The following is a 20,382-nucleotide window of genomic DNA, read 5'->3' as shown; positions in this document are numbered from 1 at the left end:
GCACGCACGCACGCACACACACACACACACACACAGAGCCTCATGCTCAGTATTTCTGCCATAGGGTCCAGTGGGATATGTGGCGCTTGGCTTCTGGTGGCTGTGATGGTTTCATTCAATGAAAAATGGATGAGGCTAAAATTAGCTTGACTAAAATTAGCTAAACTTAATCTACAGAATGTCCTCGAAGTTGCAGAAAATTGAACCTTCAGACGCTACCTCTGCTGGAGGAGGCAGAGAGAGGGAGACAGACGAGTGATCGGTGTCTGGTGCACCTGCCGACACCGATGAAGCTGTTCATCTGTTTTATATTCCTAAAGGCTGGAGAGATTCTACACTCACACACACACACACACACACACACACACACACACACAGACACAGACAGTCACACACACAAATTACGCTTGCATTCAGAAAATTAGGAGGGCATTTAAGGATGGAGATGGCATGTCCAATTTTGTCAACAGCGAGATTTGAAGATTTTATTACAGCCATCTGAATGCAGAACACAGTGAGAGAGAGAGAGAGAGATAGTGAGTGCGTGTGCCTGTTTGTGTGTTTGTGTGTGTGTGTGTGTGTTTGTGTGCCTGTGTCTGTCTATGTGTTTGTATGTGTGTGGAAGCGATAGAAGGTGTTAGTGTGTGTATTTGTGTGTGTGTGTGTTTCTGGGTGTGAGGAAGGATGAGAAAGAGAGAGAAAAAGAGAGAGAGAGAGGGAGAGAGAGAGAGAGAGAGGGAGAGAGAGGGAATGAAACTGATCTAGGTCCCAGGAAGAGAGGGTGCATGTATATCTCTGACAGGTTATCTGGACCCAATACACCGAGCGCCTAATGCCTATGCCTCCTCCAGCGCTCTTTGAACAAAAGCCGTGCTCAGCTGGGTATGTGTTAGCAAGCCTATACAGTATCTCTATACGTCATAGCATGTGTCTGTGTGCTGCACAAAAAAAAATGTGTGCGTCTGTAGTATACGTGCCGTGGTCTACTGTATGTGCAGCGCATTTAATCACGATGATTAATTTATGGCATGTGGGGCTTCACAGACAACGGCGAATAGATGTTCATCAGACTCGAGTCACATCATTACAACAGACGGACTTTCGCACCGAATCGTCTCTCCCTGCTGCATGCCATAGTGAGAATAAATTACATTATCAACTTATTAAAACTTTAATAAAGTCAGCCTGCCCAGACAAGCTGGCGAGCTAATGAACTGCAGGACGGTGTGCTGACTGCAGAGGCTCACGGCTTAATTTTGTTACAAGCCTTTATTCCAAGAGACCACCCACTGACAGACAAATAGAGAGAGAGAGAGAGAGAGAGAGAGAGGGAGAGGAAGAGAGAGAAAGAGAAAGAAAATGTATGTGTGTGTGATTGTGTGTGTGTGTGTGTGTGTGTGCGCGTGCATGTGTGCGTGCGTGTGCATGCGTATGTGTGTGTGTGTGCGTGTGAAACTGAGAGACATGCCCCAGTTGGTCTGGCAGCAAGAGGGTGGTGCAATGCTGTAACATTTAAGTGAAATGCTTGCTGGTGGAGAATATGGTGGTGCTGCCGCATCTGTGCTGCGTTCACCAGAAAAGAGCCCACCCCAAAACCACATCTGATGACTGGCCCATGTGTCACAAGTAGTTATCTTCCCAAAAAATACTGACTACATTTTCTTAATAAAAGTGCACAAGATATCTCCAAGCCAAACTTGCAGTATTATATTCCCCAACAAATAATGCTGTGTTCCAAAAATCATTTTGTGTGAAATTGAGTAACCTGATTTTCATTAAATCCTAAAGACATTCATCTTAATTGATAGCGCATCAACTACACAAACAGGTCAATGAAAACGAGGGAATTAAGTCATTTTGAACAAACTCCATTGATCCGAATAGGATGAACAAACAATGCTAATTAAACTTAAAGGCCATAAGACCCTTCAATGGAACTAGATTTGGCTTCCCATTCCCTCTTGTTTTCCAGCTCTTTAAAACAGCAGCAAGAGCTAAGTCTAATCCTTATCATTAATGTATTTGGTTTCAACAGTGGTGCAATGTAATAAGATGATAACGTAATAGGACGTTAACATAATAACATGATAATTATCAGAGACTTAGTGACTGCATCAGATAATCCAGATAAAACTGGCAGATAATTCAGTTTTAATAGTATTGCTTAACTATAAGTCAATGTTATAGACATACACCCTTCTAAGCAACTCTCCCATCTTCATAATTCAACTGATGCAGCTCTAACCAAGGCATAGATTCCGACTAATGTATTTTTAATGAAATGAATGTTCGACTTAACTTAAGGCTGACCTATAGAGGTTTTAGTATTTATACACGTTTTCATTACATATTAATACTGTTGCGATGTTGGCAGGAGATAAAGATCCCTCTTCTTGTTGGTTTGTTGCTCAGGCCTGCGTGGGATAAAAGTGCCGGCCAAATTGTCAACTACATGCATAATGTAAGTGTACATTTTACGACCCACTGGTTTATCTAATGTGACATAGCGGGGACTTTTTTTTTTTTTTTTTGTCGCTGTCATCCAGAGAGGATTGAGTGCAAACATCAAGTCAACGTACGCTAGTAAGCTGCTCAGATCACCATGAGACATCTGAGGAACACTTTTTTTTAAACCTGAAACCTTCGCACCTCACAGGGGCCACTCATCTATCATTCACAGGCGTGCCGACGTTTAGTCATTTTGCTTTTATCCAACGCAAAATAAAATACAAATGAGTCTTCAAACATCAGGGGGAACGACTTTGGTGTAGCGGCCTAACAAGAAGCTCTCCTCTGCACAGCAGTAGGGCAGAGACTGAAATAATGAAAAATGCAAGATTGCAGCTCCAACAGTAGACGAATTTAACAACAGAGGGCTGCAGAGTTTAGAGCCTCTGATATCTCCTTAAAATCCATACGACGGCTGAGTTATTGAGAGGATTATTGACATGGCTGTCGAGATCCCTTGTCTGAGTTAAAGGGAAGGTCGAGACATCAGAATTCTGGGCAGACAAAGAAGGAAAAAAATCTGCTTTTCAGTCTTAACTTATATAAACCTCACAGATCTGATGAACTCATCCCCTACCCTCCCCTTCCATCTCCCCCTCCTACTCTGCACAGTCATCGCTCCTTTGGAAGATGGCGGATCTTTTTTCTTTGAAGATGTTTGTTTGTAAAATGACTCAGAATGGTGGCAAAGCCTGGCGAGCTACGTCTCTCTGTCTTTGAAGCGTGATTCTGAGAGAGGCAGTTCGTCGTTGAATCAGATATACCTGTCAAATGAGGGAGAGTTGAGTCTAATGCCAGCCATGCTCTTCTCTTGAGGAGCGACACTGTGAGCTTTGATACCTCAGTTACACCTATAGTGTCTCCCATCACCACACAAAACTGTCCATCATAGTGACTTTTGTTAGAAGTCACAGATTTGTATAACAGGAAAGTCCTAACAGTTGCCCTTTCTCACTATTCCAATGACAGAAACAAGATTCATTTGGGCAGGTTCAGGATTATTAGTCCATCCTAACAATCTAGCTGTCTTGCTCTCCCAAGAGAAAACAAGTGTTATCCCCAGCCAGAAGCTCTGTTGCACTGAGGCCTCATGTCCTTGTTGGACAGCACCTCTTGGGAATTCCTGTGCGATTCTATCTGAATTCCGTTGAATCGATGGGAGCAGCATTTTAATGGGCAGCCTTATTAGTGTTCACACACCCTCACACACATACACACATACACACTAACACACACACACACACACACACACACACACTCTGTGGCTCACATTGAGACCTCATTATCAGTCTTGTCTGCTGCCTTGCTTTTCAAAAAGAGGGGGAAAGAAAAATTATAAATCTGTCTTTGAGTTGCTCTTTTCTTAACTCATCTAGGTGTAAATTCCAGGCACAGCTGCCTTGTACTTGTGTAGCTGTCGCCAGAGCCCGTAATCAATCTCCGCTCGGCTGGAATCTTTTCCTCTCCTCTTCCTTCATAATCCTGCCGCGGCCCCTGTAGCGCGGTCGGTGCCTCCAAAATGCACACCCCAGCCTCGCGCTCGTCTCTTCCGCCGTCTCCTGGTCTTTAGTCTGTGTGCAGACCTAGATTCGATCGGCGATACGAGACAAGACTGGGTCAGCCGCGTTAAAACTCCATGTCGTGGACACTCTGAGTGATGCGGCTCCACTCTCCCGAGTGTCAGACGTGTTTAAGGTGAAAATGTCTCTCGGGAGGGCACAGAGAGAAAGGGCTGTGTCGTTATGCAACATTAATCATTCTTTTCATTGAGGCTTTGTGATATGCCTCTCTGCTGTTGTATTAATTACTGCTGAGAGTCATTGACCTAAAGCTTCGAGGCATGATTAAAAAAAAAAGTCTAATCTTCGCAGTGCACTTGAAGCTATTGTGGGTCTTTCTCTCTCTCTCTCTCTCTCTCTCTCTCTCTCTCTCTCTCGTCTTTTTGGTGTGTCTGTGGACCTGTGGAATGCCTGCGCTCTGATTGGCTCAGTAATGCTGGAGATGAAGGAGCGTGGGATTGCCATGGCAACCGCGTGTTTGGCGAAGTCTGTTCGACGTGTGTGTGTGTGTGTGTGTGTGTGTGTGTCTGTGTATGTGTGTGTCTGTGTCTGTGTGGCAATCAATATACACCGCAGGGCCTGTCACAGCGAGGAATAAGCAAGCAAGGGCTTACAGAAAGGGAAGACTCAGGAAGGAGAGGGGAGTGTGTCTGCGCATGTGACTTCGTTCTTGGATGTGTGTTTATGTGTGCGTATGTGCCTTCGTTACAGGAGCACGACCATGCCTGCCCCTGTTTCACCGCCTTCAGCTACTCCATCCTCCTCCATCTGCTCTCCCTCTCTCTCTCTCTCCACCACCACCCCACCCTCCTCTCTCTCATCTTTTCTACTCTTCTTTCCTCTGTCTCTCTCTGCCCTGTGCTTCTAATACCAATCACTTTTTATCCCTCTCATTATCTTTGCCTCTGCCTCAGCCCTGGGCTCTCCTGTGAAATAGAGGCTTTTAGCGATGGGCTCTCATCCGCTCCCTTACTGCTTTGCTCTCTTTCATTTGTGCTCTCTCTCTCTCTCTCTATCCCTCTCTCTCTCTGTCACTGTCTTTCTCTCTGTGATTCTGATGATGTGATGTTTGATACGGACCTCTCTACTTCCTATCATTTGCTCATTTGCTCCTGTGCCCTCGCCTCTTATTTTAATCTCTTGTGTAATGGAAGCCTTCACTGATCTGATCTCCTTGTCTTTTTTTCTCTCCCTCCCTTTCCTCTTCCTCTCTGTCTTTCTCTCCCTCTCTCATTCTCTTCCTCTCTCATTACCTCTCTCTTTTTCACCTGTCTTCCCCATTCCCTCTGTTCTCCCTCTCTCGCTCTCCCTTTCCCTTTCTCTCTCCTTTGTTCACCTATCTCGCTTCCCTCCTTCCCTCCATCCCTCCCTCCCTCCCTCTCTTTTCTACTGCAGTTCTATCTGGTCATGGTGCTCTCTCTGGCCTCCTGTGTTTCGGTTCGCTCCTCCTCCTCCTCCTCCTCCTCCCTCCTCCTCCTCTCCCGCCTCCTGCCGTCGCTCCTTCTCCTGGCCGCCCTCCTCGCGTGCCCGGGCCCGGCGGGCGGCTGCCCCGCCCGCTGTGAGTGCTCGGTGCCCACGCGCTCGGTCTCGTGCCACCGCCGGCGCATGCTCACCGTGCCCGAGGGCGTGCCCATCGAGACGCGGCTGCTGGACCTGAGCAAGAACCGCCTGCGGAGCCTGGCGCCGCAGAACTTCTCCCAGCTGCAGCAGCTGGAGGACCTGGACCTGAGCGCCAACCTGCTGGCCTCGGTGGAGCCCGGAAGCTTCCGCGCCCAGCCGCGCCTGCGCACGCTGATCCTGCGCGGCAACCAGCTGACCCTGCTGCCGCGCGGCGCGCTGGCCGGCCTGGGCGAGCTGCGCGCGCTGGACCTGAGCCAGAACAAGCTGGTCATCCTGCTGGACGGCGCCTTCGAGGAGCAGCGGCGGCTGGAGACGCTGGAGCTGAGCGACAACGAGCTGGTGTTCGTGGCGCCGCGGGCCTTCGCCGGCCTGCTCTCGCTGCGGCAGCTGGCGCTGGAGCGCTGCAACCTGTCGGAGGTGCCCGGCCAGGCGCTGGCGCAGCTGCGCGCCCTGGAGACGCTGCGGCTGAGCCAGCTGGCCAACGTGGCCGAGGTGCCGCCGCACGCCTTCCGGAACATGCCGCGCCTGCGCCACCTGACGCTGGAGCGCCTGCCGCTGCTGGAGGCGCTGCCCAGCCCGGCGTTCCTCGGGCTCAACCTCACCACGCTGGCCGTCACGCAGACCAACCTGTCGGCGGTGCCCGCGCTGGGCCACCTGCGCCACCTGGCGCTCCTCAACCTCTCCCACAGCCGGGTGCGGGTGCTGCGGGCGGGGGGGCTCCGCGGGCTCGCCAGGCTGGAGGAGCTGCACCTGCGCTCGGCCGCGCTCGAGCGCGTGGAGCCCGACGCCTTCCTGGGCGCGCCGTCGCTCCGGCTGCTGGACGTCTCGTCCAACCGGCTGGCCACGCTGGAGCGCTCGGCGTTCCCCGAGGGCCACGACCTGAGCCTGCGGGCGCTGCGCATCGGCCGCAACCCGCTGGTGTGCGACTGCCGCCTGCGCTGGCTCCTGCAGAGGGCGCCGCCGCTCCTGCACGCCCCGGCGACGACAGACAAGCGGAACCCGGCGACGACGACGCCCGACGACGCCCCGCCCGAGTGCGCCGCCCCCGCCTCCCTGGCGGCCAAGACCCTGCGCGAGGTCTGGTCCGACGCCCAGCTGGCGCGGCTGGTGGTCTGCACCAAGCCGCGGGTCATCGCCGTGGCGACGCAGCCCGTCCAGGTGGAGGAGGGCCAGCGGGCGTGGCTCAACTGCAGCGCCGACGGCGCGCCGCCGCCCACCGTCTCCTGGGTGACGCCCAGCCGCCGCCACCTGACCACCAAGAGCACGGGCCGCGTGGTGGTCCACGCCGACGGCTCGCTGGAGGTGCGCGTGGCCGAGCGCCAGGACAGCGGCGTCTACGTCTGCGTGGCGTCCAACCCGGCGGGCAACGCCAGCCTGTCGGCCTCGCTGGCCGTCAAGAGCCTGCCGGCGCGCGACCGCGCCCTGCTCGCCAACCGCAGCCTGCACTACGACTACCAGGACGCCGACTACCACGGCAACGGCGGCGGCGCCGCCCACAACGCCTCGCTGCACGGCAACGGCACGGACCGCTACGCCCGGGTGCGCGTGGCCCTGGACTTCACCACCATCCTGGTCTCCACGGCGATGGGCTGCCTCAGCTTCCTGGGCGTGGTCCTCTTCTGCTTCCTGCTGCTGTTCGCCTGGAGCCGCGGCAAGGGCAAGCACCGGGGCAGCGTGGACATCCAGTACGTGCCGCGCAAGCGCAAGGCCGGCGGCAACGAGCTGCCCGAGACCAGCGGGCCACGACGGGTCAACATGAAGATGATCTGAGCAGCTCCGCGGCCCCCCTCTTTCGAAGAAAAAAAAAGGACGGCGGGGGCCCTGGCCCGAGCGTGTTGTTTTTTTCGACGAGTACAACTATGGCAGTGAATTGCGAAAGAGAAGAATGCATGCCTGAGTCTTGCCACGGGGTCAGAGCAGACGAGTGTGGAGTGTGTAGTGTGTGTGAAGGTGGTGGCGGTGGTGGTGGTGGCCTCAGTGTGTCGGCTGATAAAGGGTCCAAGTGCGGAAGACGAGGTCCAAAGGGTTTCTGATAGCCGGGGTGTTGGGGCCAGGCCAGGGGGAAGGGGGTTGGACAGGGAATTGAGTCACTCCAAGTTTACCATTATTGGGAACAGGGTGAGGAGACAGCTGTTTACCATTTTAAGGTTCTTATGAGGGACCACTAGGGATTGAGCAAGAGGAGAAACATATGCTCACTGATGCATAGACTCTCTCCCATACACACACACACACACACACAGTCTAAAACACACACACATAGATGAGTAATGTTAGGACACTGAAATGTGAGGATATAAGAGAATGTGTGAACATGTATGTACTGTATGTATGTATATTTGTGTGTGTCTGTGCGTGCGTGCGTGTGTGTGTGTCTGTGTGTGTGTGTGTGTGTGTGTGTGTGTGTGTGTGTGTGTGTGGGAGTCCAATTCTTCATGTGTATGTATGTACTGTATGTGAGTGTGTCTGCTTGTGCATGTGCTTATGTATGTGCGTGTATGGGTGTGTGTGTGTGTGTGTGTGTGTGTGTGTGCGTGCATCTTTAATGGATATGCATCTCTGTGTATGCAATGTTTGTGAGATACACTGCTTGAGGGAATCAGACAGGTTTCCCAAAGCGAGGGACAAATCTTGTCGTATGTCTTAAACTCAAACATGCCCAAGAAGCTGCCGCTACGATGCCATCGCTCCAGTGGTAATTTGTTAAACACCAGGTATTTTTGGGAGGTTACCTCCTGCTGGTTTGGGGACTTTTGACAGTGATTGTAATTGTTGCCCGAAGCTGTTTTTTGTTTTTCTGTTTTTCTGTGTGTGATACTACAAGGGGTTAGATGCGATGTGCTCACCGCAGAAACGAACCAATCAATCTCCCTTTCACGACCACAGGAGAAGAAATCGCGCCTGAGGACACCACTTTGTTTGGAGGTGCACAAGTAATTCATTTATAAAATGAATGAATAATAAAAATGACTAATTTGTAAAGACATCTATCCTGCCATACGCAGGTGTTTACAGCATAAACACACTGAAAGAATTTGAATAATTGTGATGCTATTTATGATTCATGATAAAGGAAGCCCAAAATGTAAGTAATGTTTCCAAAGCAAATGAGGGTGACATCTTTTCGGTGAATAAAAAATATTCTCATAGAAATAAATTAAAAATGAAATGCTTATTAAAAATAGCATTGTGAATTAATCAACTGAATGACCTTTTCTGAGAACCCCCGTGGTTTGATCATGTCCTGCAATCACCCCCTGCGCCCCTCTTTGTGTGCTTGGATTGTATGTGTGTATTTTGTGGTGTCTATAACCCAGACGAATACACTTAATCCAAAAACAAAGTGTTTTGCGCGTCTTCTGCGATGCCACAATGATCAGCTCTTAATCTGGATGGTCTCACGGATTACGGACTCTGGTCCTTTGGTTCTACTTTGGGTGTGCTGGAGTGCTTTAACGGAAGTGTTGTAGACTTTTTACTTCTTTGTAAGACTGTGAGAAAATGTTCTATTTATATACAACACATATATCTCTATATATCTATATCAGTATAATATATATAAATATACTATCAAAGTCCTAGAAATGACAACTTTTACGCTGCAAAAACTCAGCCGTCTTCCCTGAACAAACTAAGCATTGAGTGGGATACAGTGTCAGCAGTGGTGTGTGTTTGTGAAGTGTTTGGTTCCGCTCTCTGAGTTTGCTCCCCTCTGTTTGAGCAGATGGGTCTGTAAGCTGATTAAACATGGAAGTTGTTTCTCATTTTGTTGTTAAAAAAAGATGATGTTTTGAGAAAAAAAAAGATGTGAAGACCTGTTTGCCTTGGTGGGGAAAAAAAGGACTTTGTATTTGTGACCTCAGTGGAAGTCTTCTTAAGTGTGTGAACTCTGGTTTTTTGATGTTCTGTCAAATGCTGCTCTCGAAAAGTTTTTACATGAAAATGAATATCTGCGTATATTTTCCAAAGAAAATAAAACTCAAGCATACAGCTTTACTACCGTGCAACCCCCTGCGTCAGACTGGCTTCTCTATCCAACAGCAAGAGATCAAGACTGACTCTCCAAAATAGTCTGTGTTTTTAGGTGTGTGACTCATGTTTTGTCTTATGTATTTTAGTCATGTGTGTGTGTGTGTGCATGTGTGATAGTAAGAAAGACAGAGAGAAAGAGAGAGAGAGAGAGAGAGAGAGAGAGTATGTCTGTCTGTCTGTGTGTGTGTGTGTGTGTGTGTGTGTGTCTGTGTGTGTGTGTGTGTGTGTGTGTGTGTGTGTGTGTGTGTGTGTGTCTGTTTGTATAAGGTGGGGGGAGGGGGTGGAGTATGTGCGTGATTGTGTGTGTGCGTATGTGTGTCATCATAATGACGCAAAAAAATAACCTGCGCGACCTTGCCATGTTCTGTCAGGTCTGGTGAGCTGGTTGGAAAGAATAGCAGATGGTTTGTATGAGTGTATGGGTGACTGCCTGTGCATACCCTTTTAAGTGTGTTGGTTTATTTTTATGAGGTGAAGAATAACAGTTTATTTGTGATTGAAATGAGGTCTTGGGTCCATTTAATATCTGTGTGTGTGTGTATGTGTGTGTGTGTGTGTTTGTGTGTGTGTGTGTGTGTGTGAGAGAGAGAGAGAGAGAGAGAGGGAAGAGAGAAAGAGAGGAAGAGATAGAAAGATATACATATAGAGATAGAGAGAGTGTGTGTGTGTGTGTGTGTGTGTGTGTTCGCGTGCGAGTGTATATGCATTTCTATGTATCAGGTTTCACTCTCCTACAGAGTAAGAAACAGCGGCTCATTTATGTGAATGTGGTTTCCAGTTAGCTGGCGAGTCCATAAATATGAGAGAGTGCTCCCAGTACGTGGAAGTGAAACATCCGCGATTCTTTGCGCTTGATGGCCCTGCAGGCCCCCTGGTGCTCCGGGAGCGGGGGAAGGGAAGCAGCAGCATCTCTGACAAACTGCTTTAATGAATTGGCCCTTAACGAGGGGCCTCAACAAACAGGCCGCGGCTTAACGAGGCCGCGCCGCCGAATCGAGTGTTTAACGAGGCACCCTCCAAGTGCGGAGGTCTGACCAGCAAGGACAGCGTCTTGGATGTGACCCGTCGCCACATGTATGAAAACGACATCCCAACCCTCCCTGCCCCCCCGTCCCTAACCCTGCTGTTTCAGTGTGCGTCTTCAGAGAGAAGCCACTGCCAAGCGCACTATCTCCGGCAACCCAATTTATGCCTTCGTCGGAGAGTCGCTCATGACAGTGGACATCAGTCAATTACATGGTGTGTTTTGCTGAATGTGTCTCACGCTGAGCCGAGTAATGATGTGTCGCCTGCGTCTCCAGTTTAGACGTTTTGACTGAGTGCGTATTTATATTTCTGCCTTTGTTTGAGCATGTCTGTGTGTGTGTGTGTGTGTGTGTGTGTGTGTGTGTGTGTGTGCGTGAGAGAGAGAGAGAGAGAGAGATAGGGAAAGAGAGAGAGAGTATGAATGTTTGTATTTGTGTGTATGTGTCAGTTACACAAGGTCATTCCTCCTCTTCACAGCCCTTTGAGGCTAGGCGGAATGAATGCGGCTAACTCTGAATACATTCCAGCATTCCTTTACTACAGCGTCGTTTGTCTCCCAATCATACGCTGTAGTGAAAGCAGCCTGATTCACCCGCGGATTTACGCACATGCACACACGCACATACTGTACACACACGCACAAACACGCGCGCACACACGCATGCACACACACACACACACACACACACACTCCTGAGAATGAACAGAAATATCACAGCTGTCAACAGCAGAGAAGGGGGCGGCACTGAACACCTGGTTGTTGTGCGTTTGCACCCGCCCCGGAGACGCAGCGCTGATTAAACTGACACAGACACACTTGCTGAAATGAAGGCCTTGACTCCTTGCCGCAGCAATGGCTCGCTGTTGTCGCGAATCAGTGCACCGAGCTGACAGCTTCCCACACATAGCCGCGAGTGACCCCGTCCACACACCTGCTAGGATTGGTCATGGGCCGTATATCTGCCCATAATTGCCCCCACCCCACTTCCCACACAGAGCGAGACGTCTGATGACACACACGGTGTGTGTCAGCGAAACTAAAGGGATTGGGTCATCCTCGAAAGTAAGACCCAAGGTCACGTCTTCTTCAAACACAGTCGCATAAAAGCTCCCACCGAGCCACCCAGCGCGACAGTTGTCATCAGCGGTTTCTATTGCTTCCGTTTCTATTGATGCTGCACAAGGTAGCAATAATCTTTTTGTCTCACCACCTACCAGGAGACAAAAACTAACTGCATATATATATTTTTTTCCATAAAAGACAAAAGTGTCATGAAAGAATGGTAAAGAAGCTCGCCGCAGACCGAATTAAACACGACAGGACACAGGGCGTAGATTAGACAGCAGAGAGGCCTGGATGTGTCAGACCTATCTGGGCCATGAATCCCCTCCCTCCCCGTCTCATATCCCCCTCGACATTCAGGACGACCCCCAGACAGATGAGCCAGAGCCCCAGCCTGTCCTCCTCCCGTGCTCCGGTCCTGCTGGGAGTCCACTGTGGAGGGTCCCCCCCGCAGCGCTGTGGGATCTCACAGGTGAAGCCTTCGCCGCTAATGACTGGAGCCTAGTGAGGAGCCATGCCAGTGATAGAGACGGACGTGTCTGTCTGTCTGTCTCTCTCTCTCTTCCTCTTTCTCTCTCTCTCTCTCTCTCTCTCTTTCTCTCTGTCTCTGAACCAGATTGTTACAGGAGAGGGGTGGAGGGTCTTTCTCTCTCTCTGTCTGAACCAGACTGTCGGAGGAGAGAGGTGGAGGGTCTCTCTCTCTCTCTCTGTCTCTGTCTCTCCCTCTCTTACATTTTCTCAGCTGGTGTAGGGTGAATGTGAAGAGTGATCAATGAGTGAAACGCGCGGGGCATGAAGATCAAGGGGACAGAGCTGACCCGTTGTCACCTGCCACCGACAAAACATCAGCCATTCAACACCGCGGAAAAGCCCAGTCGGAATCAAATTAGACGACAACCTGACCTTTTAGGCTTGAAATGTAGTCACTGTAGTGAAGCATTAGAAGGTACCATTAGTCTTTATAAAGGCTGACTGAATCATGCACAGTTGGTCTCACAGCGTTGGTGTGTGTGTGTGGGGGGATGGGGGTGGGTGGTCAGATCATTGTGTCCTTTTGTTTTGACCAGTGTATTTCATAATTTCCCCAGCATGTGCGCAAAGAAAGCTGGTCTTTGGTGTCAAAATTCACTACAAAAGGACTGGCGTGAATGTAGTTTTTTTTTTTAGGGTTTTTGTTGCACTGTCTCAAATTTAATACATTTTACAGTCTGAGCAATTTATTGATGAGACTGAAATAGTTCCTCTCAACTTACATGTTTCCTTTTAGTGGAATATTTTATTCATAGCAGAGGGTTGTTTAAGGATCATTGAGAGAATGGGGTGATATTTTTTGTTCATTCTTAAGTCTTTATTGTCATTGACAAATCATCAGTCTTTTTGTGATATGGTTTAATTTCCAGTGGTCTGTTTCTAGCCCCCGTGGATCACTTTTTGTATTAAACCAGCTGGCTATGTTTCCAGCCTAGAGGTTGATTAATCTAATCTCAAGATCATGTTATGTAAAACTGCCCAATTATAGTATGGAGGCTATATGAATGACTCTCTGACGTTAGATATGTGTGTGTGTGTGTGTGTGTGTGTGTGTGTGTGTGTGTGTGTGTGTGTGTGTGTGTGTGTGTGTGTGTGTGTTTGTGTGTTTGTGTGTCTCATTGCTATCTGTGTGTCCAAGGTATTGAGTGAATTTATGTTTGTGGATTTGCTAGAATTATTTTTGAGAAGGCGTTAGACAGGAGGCGATAGAGAGAGATTTGAGAGGAGGGAGGGGGGGAGGGGGTTGTGGTTTCTAGTGCAGATCCAGTGTTCCACACCAGAGAGTAATTATGAAGAGATAACGGCATTTCTAGCGGAGATAAAGCTTATGCAAAGAGCAAACATGACAGCCGTTAATCAGACCAATGAGTCTGCTTTCAAGGGTCACATCCACACTCTCTCTCTCTTTCTCTCTTTCTCTCTCTCTGTCTCTCCTTCAATCCTTCTCTCTCAAACAGAGTCACTCACATAAATAATATACATACATAAAGCAGGAAGACTTACATTTGGCAAATATGTGAATGCTGAAAGTCATACATTCTCTCACACACATGCACACCCTTAAATGGATTAAAAGTCAGATCCACATACCACACCTCTGATATTGCTGTGTATAACCTGCTCTGTTGAGGTACAGAGAGACGGTTGCTAGGCGCTGGTCTGAGAGTGTTGCTATTGGTCCTATTATATTGTTACCATGACAACAGTAAATGCCTCCCTCATCTGATGGCCATGTGAAGAATCACCTGGGAAATTCTTTACACAGAAAGGCATATTTTTGAAATGCAAATTGGCAATCATGGTGTTGGCAAATTCCCAGGACGCATCTAAGTCACAGCTAGATCTTAAGGAGTGCATGCTGTCTCAAGTAAGTTCAAATGATACACCTTGGCTCAAAACTATGCAGCAACATAGACGGGCCTAAAACTCGGCAATGTTTTTTAAAGAGATTGTGGTGATGATATATTGATATATCAATTTGATAGAATTTAAACTTCCGCATGAAATATCTCTCAAATGATGTGATGATCTTTAGTGGCTACATTTAAATGTATTTTATATAGTCTAAATCTAGTTACATAATAGTAATGTCTATCAAGTTAGGCATTATAACACTGTATTTATCAGCAGTTAAATTAGATGAATGAATGTTATCAACGAGTAGGCAGCTGAGAAGTGTCTCTCACAGGATCTCTGATGTGCTAATAATGTGAATGTCTTCAAGACATGCGCTGGAGCAGGCGGGGTGTGTGTGGGGGGGGGGTGTGTGTGCTTTAACACCCAGCGTTCACAACCGGGCTACTTTCAGTTGTTCACAAGGGCACTGGTACAATCTCCGAGTTAAGTGCGCATCAGTGAATATCGATTTAGAGATGCAGAATCCAATGCAGCACTACAACGCCTCACTGCGACAACTCCAGTAAAGACAGGTTATGTTGTTGGTCATCGATAGAGGGCGACATCTACTATTGTTTTATCGAGTCAACTATACTTGATTTCTTCTTCGACCTTGTAAACTGTTTCAGTATGCACAATTTATCAGGTGTCTGGAATGAGGTATTGTAGATTGTTGTTACTTTTAACGATGCAACGTTTGTGCTACGCTCACATTTAATTAGTCTCAGGAGGCTATTGCTTTGGTAAAGGAGACTACTACACTGTGCAGCTGTTGATGTTTACAGGCTTACTGCTAACATTAGCTAGGCACGCTAACGTCAACCTACCTCCTCTGTCAGAGAATATGTCGCTAGAAGCTAACATTAGTTGATTAACCCAATCTTTATCGTTCAATATGTTCAGTACGCATATGATGGAATAATATGTAGACTATACTTACTGTTTTACATATGGAAGGAATAGGATTGGATGATTTTTGTTCGCTCTAAAGAGAACGGTAACATCGCCATAAACCATTGACCTGTCCTGAACTGAAATGTCACGAGAGATCACGGGTCATCAAGAAACATTTGATATAGGCTAGTCATTGCTCTGTCCGACCGTCATTTTAGCGTAGTAGATACTCGTTTGGACTTACCTCCTGTTAAGCTGACTGTAAGAATCTCTTTTTTTCCATTGCAGATTTGAAAATGCTTTTGGGATATCATTGTGACATGTTCTCCTGGTGTTTGGAAAGTACTGCCTGGTGAAGATTTGCACAACAAAGACAAGGCGTTGGGGTTAAATCCCTGAAGAGGTCTGTGTTTATGTTGTTGTGAGAACACAATGTCATCTGGCTGTCCACCACAATCACCAGCCGTGGCGAAGACAGAAGTGACGGTGGACGGCCCCTGTCCCTTGTTGGCCGCCACCTTTGCCTACTGGGACAACATCCTGGGCCCACGTGTGCGCCACATCTGGGCCCCAAAGCAGCAGGCCCCCGACTTCAGCCTGTTGCTCAGCGATGGCGAGGTCACTTTCCTCGCCAATCACACACTGAACGGAGAGATCCTCCGCAGTGCGGAGAGTGGTGCGGTAGATGTGAAGTTTTTTGTCCTGGCAGAGAAGGGCGTTCTCATCGTATCCCTGATCTTTGATGGGGAGCTGAAGGGTGACAAGAACACTTGTGCCCTGTCGATTATCCTACCACAGACTGAACTGGGCTTCTACTTGCCCCTGCACAATGTGTGTGTAGAGCGACTCAAGCACATCATACGCAAGGCTCGAATCTGCATGCAGAAGGCAAGTCTTTGTGTGTGTGTGTGGGGGGGGGGGGGGGGGGGGGGGGGTATTGTGTATGATATGGGCAATGTGGATGACAACGGTCATTGCGTGGTTGGGGTTTTGGAATGCGAAGGCCTCTAATGTGTTTTTGTTCCTGTTGTAGGGTTTCAACATCATCTCCGTTCTGACTTCTGAGATCATACCCATCATCGAGCTCCTGTCTTCTATGAAAACCCACAGCGTCCCGGAGGAAGTTGATGTAAGCCTCTGTCCTCACCTCCCCCTTCTTATCTCATCTCCTCACACAGTAGCTCATATCTGCCCATACCCAGGTTACAACCAGGCGTGCACCAATAAGCACAACTATATATACGCACATCTAACAAACATTAGGCTGACATTGGAACACTCTTTAACATTGTCCTATTGTTTTTTTGATTAGGTTGAGTGGTCCGTAAACCACATGGTTTTTGATGGTGCTTGCTTGTTTGTTTTTCTATAGATTAAAGACACCGTGCTAAATGATGATGATATAGGAGATAGCTGCCCTGAGGATTTCCTGAAGAAGTAAGCATTTTGGACTAGCTCTGTGTTTCCAGAAAATGTGTTTGTTTTTTTTATTGTGTGTGTGTGTGTATGTGTGTGTGTGTGTGCGTGCGCGTATGCATATGCGTACGTGTTGTTTTTTAGAGCTTAGACTGGACCCATAAGTTGTCCAGTCATACTTGTTTATATGAAAATGTGTGTTTTAGGGCTGTCAGCTCGCACTTACAGACCTGTGGCTGCTCCATGGTGGTTGGCAGCAACCCAGAAAAAGTGAATAAGGTAAACACACACACACACACACTTATACACCCACACACAATTTCTCTCTTACCTTCTCACACCCTCGGAGGTTTGTATACAATCTGACAGTGTCACTGCCGTTGTTTGCTCTCCTGTAGATGGTGCTGACACTCTGTCTGTTCCTCACCCCCACTGAGAGGAAATGCTCTCGCCTCTGCCAAGCCGATGGCTCATCCTGCAGATACGATAGTGGTTTGTTTGTGCAGGGCCTTCTGAAGGTGAGTGTGTATTTCTCTCTGTGCGTGTGTGTGTGTGTGTGTGTGTGTGCGAGAGAGAGAGAGAGAGAGAGTGTCTATTTGTGTAAGTGAGAGGGACTAAAAATATCAGACTTGGGGCTTTCACTTGTAAACACAACTGTAGCGTTTGTTGATATTACAGTTGTATCAGTGTGCCAGCAAGCATTTACTCTTTGTATTGGGAGTCAAGCTGTGTCCGGTGTGTGTGTGTGTGTGTGTACTCACAGTGCTGACCACTGACCTTGACTCTGTTGTTGTTGTTTTGTATTCTATTCCATACGCCATCTGTGTGAACCTGGACTTTTCTTGTTTCCTCCCGCGGGCAGGATGCCACGGGTAGCTTCGTGCTGCCGTACCGGCAGGTTCTGTACGCACCGTACCCCACCACACACATCGACGTGGACATCAACACGGTGAAGCAGATGCCGCCGTGCCACGAGCACACGTACCACCAGCGCCGCTACCAGCAGGCCGAGCTGAGCGCCCTGTGGCGAGCCCCCAGCGAGGAGCTGGTGGGGCCTGACAACAGCCTCACGCTGCCGCACGACTCCTTCACGCCTGACTTGTGAGTACGGGCTGCCCAGCACTGCTAGTGTTGACACACACTCACATACACACACACTGCACACTGCACACACTACACACTACACACTACACACTACACACACGACACACACGACACACACGACACACACGACACACACGACACACACTGCACGCACACACACACACACACACACACACTACACTACACTACACACACACACACACACACACACACACACACACACACACACACACACACACACACACACACACACACACACACACACACACACACTTATATCCCTGCTCTTCTCTCTCTGAAGTCCTTCTTCTGATAGTAGCACTTGAGAGTTATGTGACCTTGTAAAAGTGCTTTTATGTTTTAGATAGCTGTTACATCAAGTCTCCCTGGGATGTTAAAATGATCTACATGCACATGAACTTCTTCAGAGAAAAACCTATACAGATGATTATGATGTTATTTTCAAAGTACATTTGCTTGCATAGCTTGTATCAGTTATTAGACCATTTTCAGATATTTTTAGTCTGTTGAATATTTTTGTTGTTCAGTGTAATGTATTTTTACCTGTTTGTTTGACCTTGCAGGAACATATTCCAGGATGTCATGCACAAAGACACACTGGTCAGATCATTTATAGATGAGGTAAGGGAATCTTCCGGACGTTTATAACGTTATTCTGGCTCTTTTTCCACACATTCAATATGTCATGGTATGTGTGTGTGTTTGTGTGTTTTCCTGCAGGTGTTCCATTTGAAACCAGGGCTTCAGCTGCGCAATGTCTATCTCTCCCACTTCTTGCTGCTCCTCCACAGGAAAGCACTCACACTGCTGCGCTACATAGAGGATGAGACGTGAGTCCCTCTCTCTCACACACACACACACACACACACACACACACACACACACACACACACACACACACACACACACATTCCACTGGAAGATTAGTCATGTCAGCAACTTAGATACTTTCAAATTGACTCCAAATGACTTTTTCGCTCACTTCCTCTCTTACTGAGTCACATGCAAAGATGTGGGCTTATATCCTTGATGCCCAAATACTGCACATAGTAAATGACATAGACAGATTACCCCTCCAGATCTCACTTTATTTTTTACGTAACCAGCATGGGTGGGCTTGATTTATAATTCAGGACAAAATGAGAGCACTGTTGCAAAACCTCGTTGGAACTCATATGATTAATGATTCATCGATTAATTCAATCAGTTGCACAGTCGAACGAGTAATTAAATGTCAGCCATTGCATATGATGAGTATTTGGCATGCAATCTCCCGTAGTTAAAATGTCTGACAGAGTGAAGCTATTCTTTGGTTGTCATTGGCAGTAAATTGATTGTGGTGGCTGTTATTGTCTTCGTTTAGTCAGAAGGGCAAGAAGCCGTTCCGATCCCTGAGAAGCCTGAAGACTGACCTGGACCTGACCGTGGAGGGCGACCTGAACATCGTCATGGCCTTGGCAGAGAAGCTCAGGGCTGGGCTTCACTCCTTTGTGTTCGGCAAGCCCTTCCACACCAGTGTGCAGGAGCGCGACCTACTCATGAACTTCTGAGCTCTGTCGACGATGCACGACAGTATTAACACGATTGTGTCTACATATCAGAAGGATGCCTTCCATATTGCCCGTCACTCGCTGTTGACTATGAATGTGCCACTAACCGCTGTGGAGGTTGACAGTGGCATTCGATCTGAGGCCATTAGAGTTATTGTATGTGCTTGGTGGTAATCAGGAAGTTTAAGGTGTAACCGGCAAACTTGTTGTGGCATGAACTAAGCCATTTTATGCGTTTACATATTTGTATTATTTTGAAGCCATTTGTGATTGATTTTGCACTGTGAACTGTATGTTGGCTGCTGAAAGCTTTATGGAATCTCAAGACGAGAATTATGGTTATTTTTCAACACTGTATTTTTCTATTTGTTTGGAATATCATATTCATACTATATTCATAGTACTGTACATTCTCAAAATCTGTTCACATTCTAACACCTATCAGTGCTCTTGTTAGGTTTTAGTAATGTGTATTTGAAAGAACTGTACAGAAACAGTGAAAAAAAATACTGTATCTTCAGATCTTTCCTGCTCAACTGGTTAGAGTTTGGGTTACATGTGACCTTAGATAATAGACTGATTGAAATCCTGATTGTTACTGGGTTGGTTTCAAGAAAAGTTTGATGTTCCTCCATTCACTTGTTATTTTACATCTGTCTTGCCTATCAGTGACTGGCATAATGCATTTATTTTGGAGCGAACTAATGGTGTATGTGCGTATGTGTTCTGATGGTAGTCTCATGTGCACATTACATGTGTTCTTTTCTGAGCGACCATAGGCTATATTTTAAGAAATGTACTGATTGTGATACTGTTGGTCTTAATAACATGCTTACAAGCCAAATAAATCATAATGTCTATTAACTTAACATTATAGATATATGGCAGAATGTGTGATACTAGAGATTGGTATTGTTAATGCACGTTCGATTTTGTTTAATGTGAAATAAAAAAAATAAAATAAAAGATACTTTCAATACGTGGATGTATTTTACTTATTTAACTTGCATGCTTTGCGACATCCTCAGCGAGTTAGCATTGCAACACCAAAAACTCTTCAACGCTCAAATGTGAAACGCAATAAATGCGAAAAAAAAATGCTTATCCTCATGATGACAATTTTGTTATAACATTAATAAAAGAGCGCGTATAATTGGCTGTC

At 47.5% G+C, this 20,382-nt stretch overlaps 2 protein-coding genes across 3 annotated transcripts in view; both read left to right on the top strand.

The window, feature by feature from the left end:
* The window catches only part of lingo2b (leucine rich repeat and Ig domain containing 2b), a 13,985-nt gene extending 6,374 nt beyond the window's left edge, over nt 1–7,611 (top strand). Inside the window, exon 2 of the mRNA XM_062523420.1 lies at nt 5,463–7,611. Coding sequence (XP_062379404.1) covers nt 5,475–7,457 — 1,983 coding nt within the window. The 5' untranslated portion in view covers nt 5,463–5,474 and the 3' untranslated portion in view covers nt 7,458–7,611. The remainder of the gene's footprint in view (nt 1–5,462) is intronic.
* A 7,146-nt stretch (nt 7,612–14,757) lies between these two features.
* c9orf72 (C9orf72-SMCR8 complex subunit) lies at nt 14,758–20,199 on the top strand. Of its 2 annotated transcripts, none has more exons than XM_062523287.1 (10): nt 14,758–14,895; nt 15,418–16,017; nt 16,163–16,258; nt 16,502–16,566; nt 16,752–16,824; nt 16,944–17,063; nt 17,408–17,646; nt 18,234–18,291; nt 18,391–18,500; nt 19,034–20,199. In XM_062523287.1, exons 2-10 carry the CDS (start codon nt 15,562–15,564, stop codon nt 19,218–19,220), a joined length of 1,404 nt encoding a protein of 467 aa, XP_062379271.1. In that variant the 5' UTR covers nt 14,758–14,895; nt 15,418–15,561; the 3' UTR covers nt 19,221–20,199. The 2 variants fall into 2 exon arrangements, with proteins under 2 accessions (XP_062379271.1, XP_062379272.1); XM_062523288.1 differs by lacking the exon at nt 14,758–14,895 and adding an exon at nt 14,961–14,978.
* The last annotated feature ends 183 nt before the right edge of the window (nt 20,200–20,382 follow it).

The sequence above is a fragment of the Sardina pilchardus genome, chromosome 20 (assembly GCF_963854185.1).
Source record: "Sardina pilchardus chromosome 20, fSarPil1.1, whole genome shotgun sequence".
Classification (NCBI taxonomy): Eukaryota; Metazoa; Chordata; class Actinopteri; order Clupeiformes; family Clupeidae; genus Sardina; species Sardina pilchardus.
This window is presented reverse-complemented; position numbering and strand designations above follow the sequence as displayed.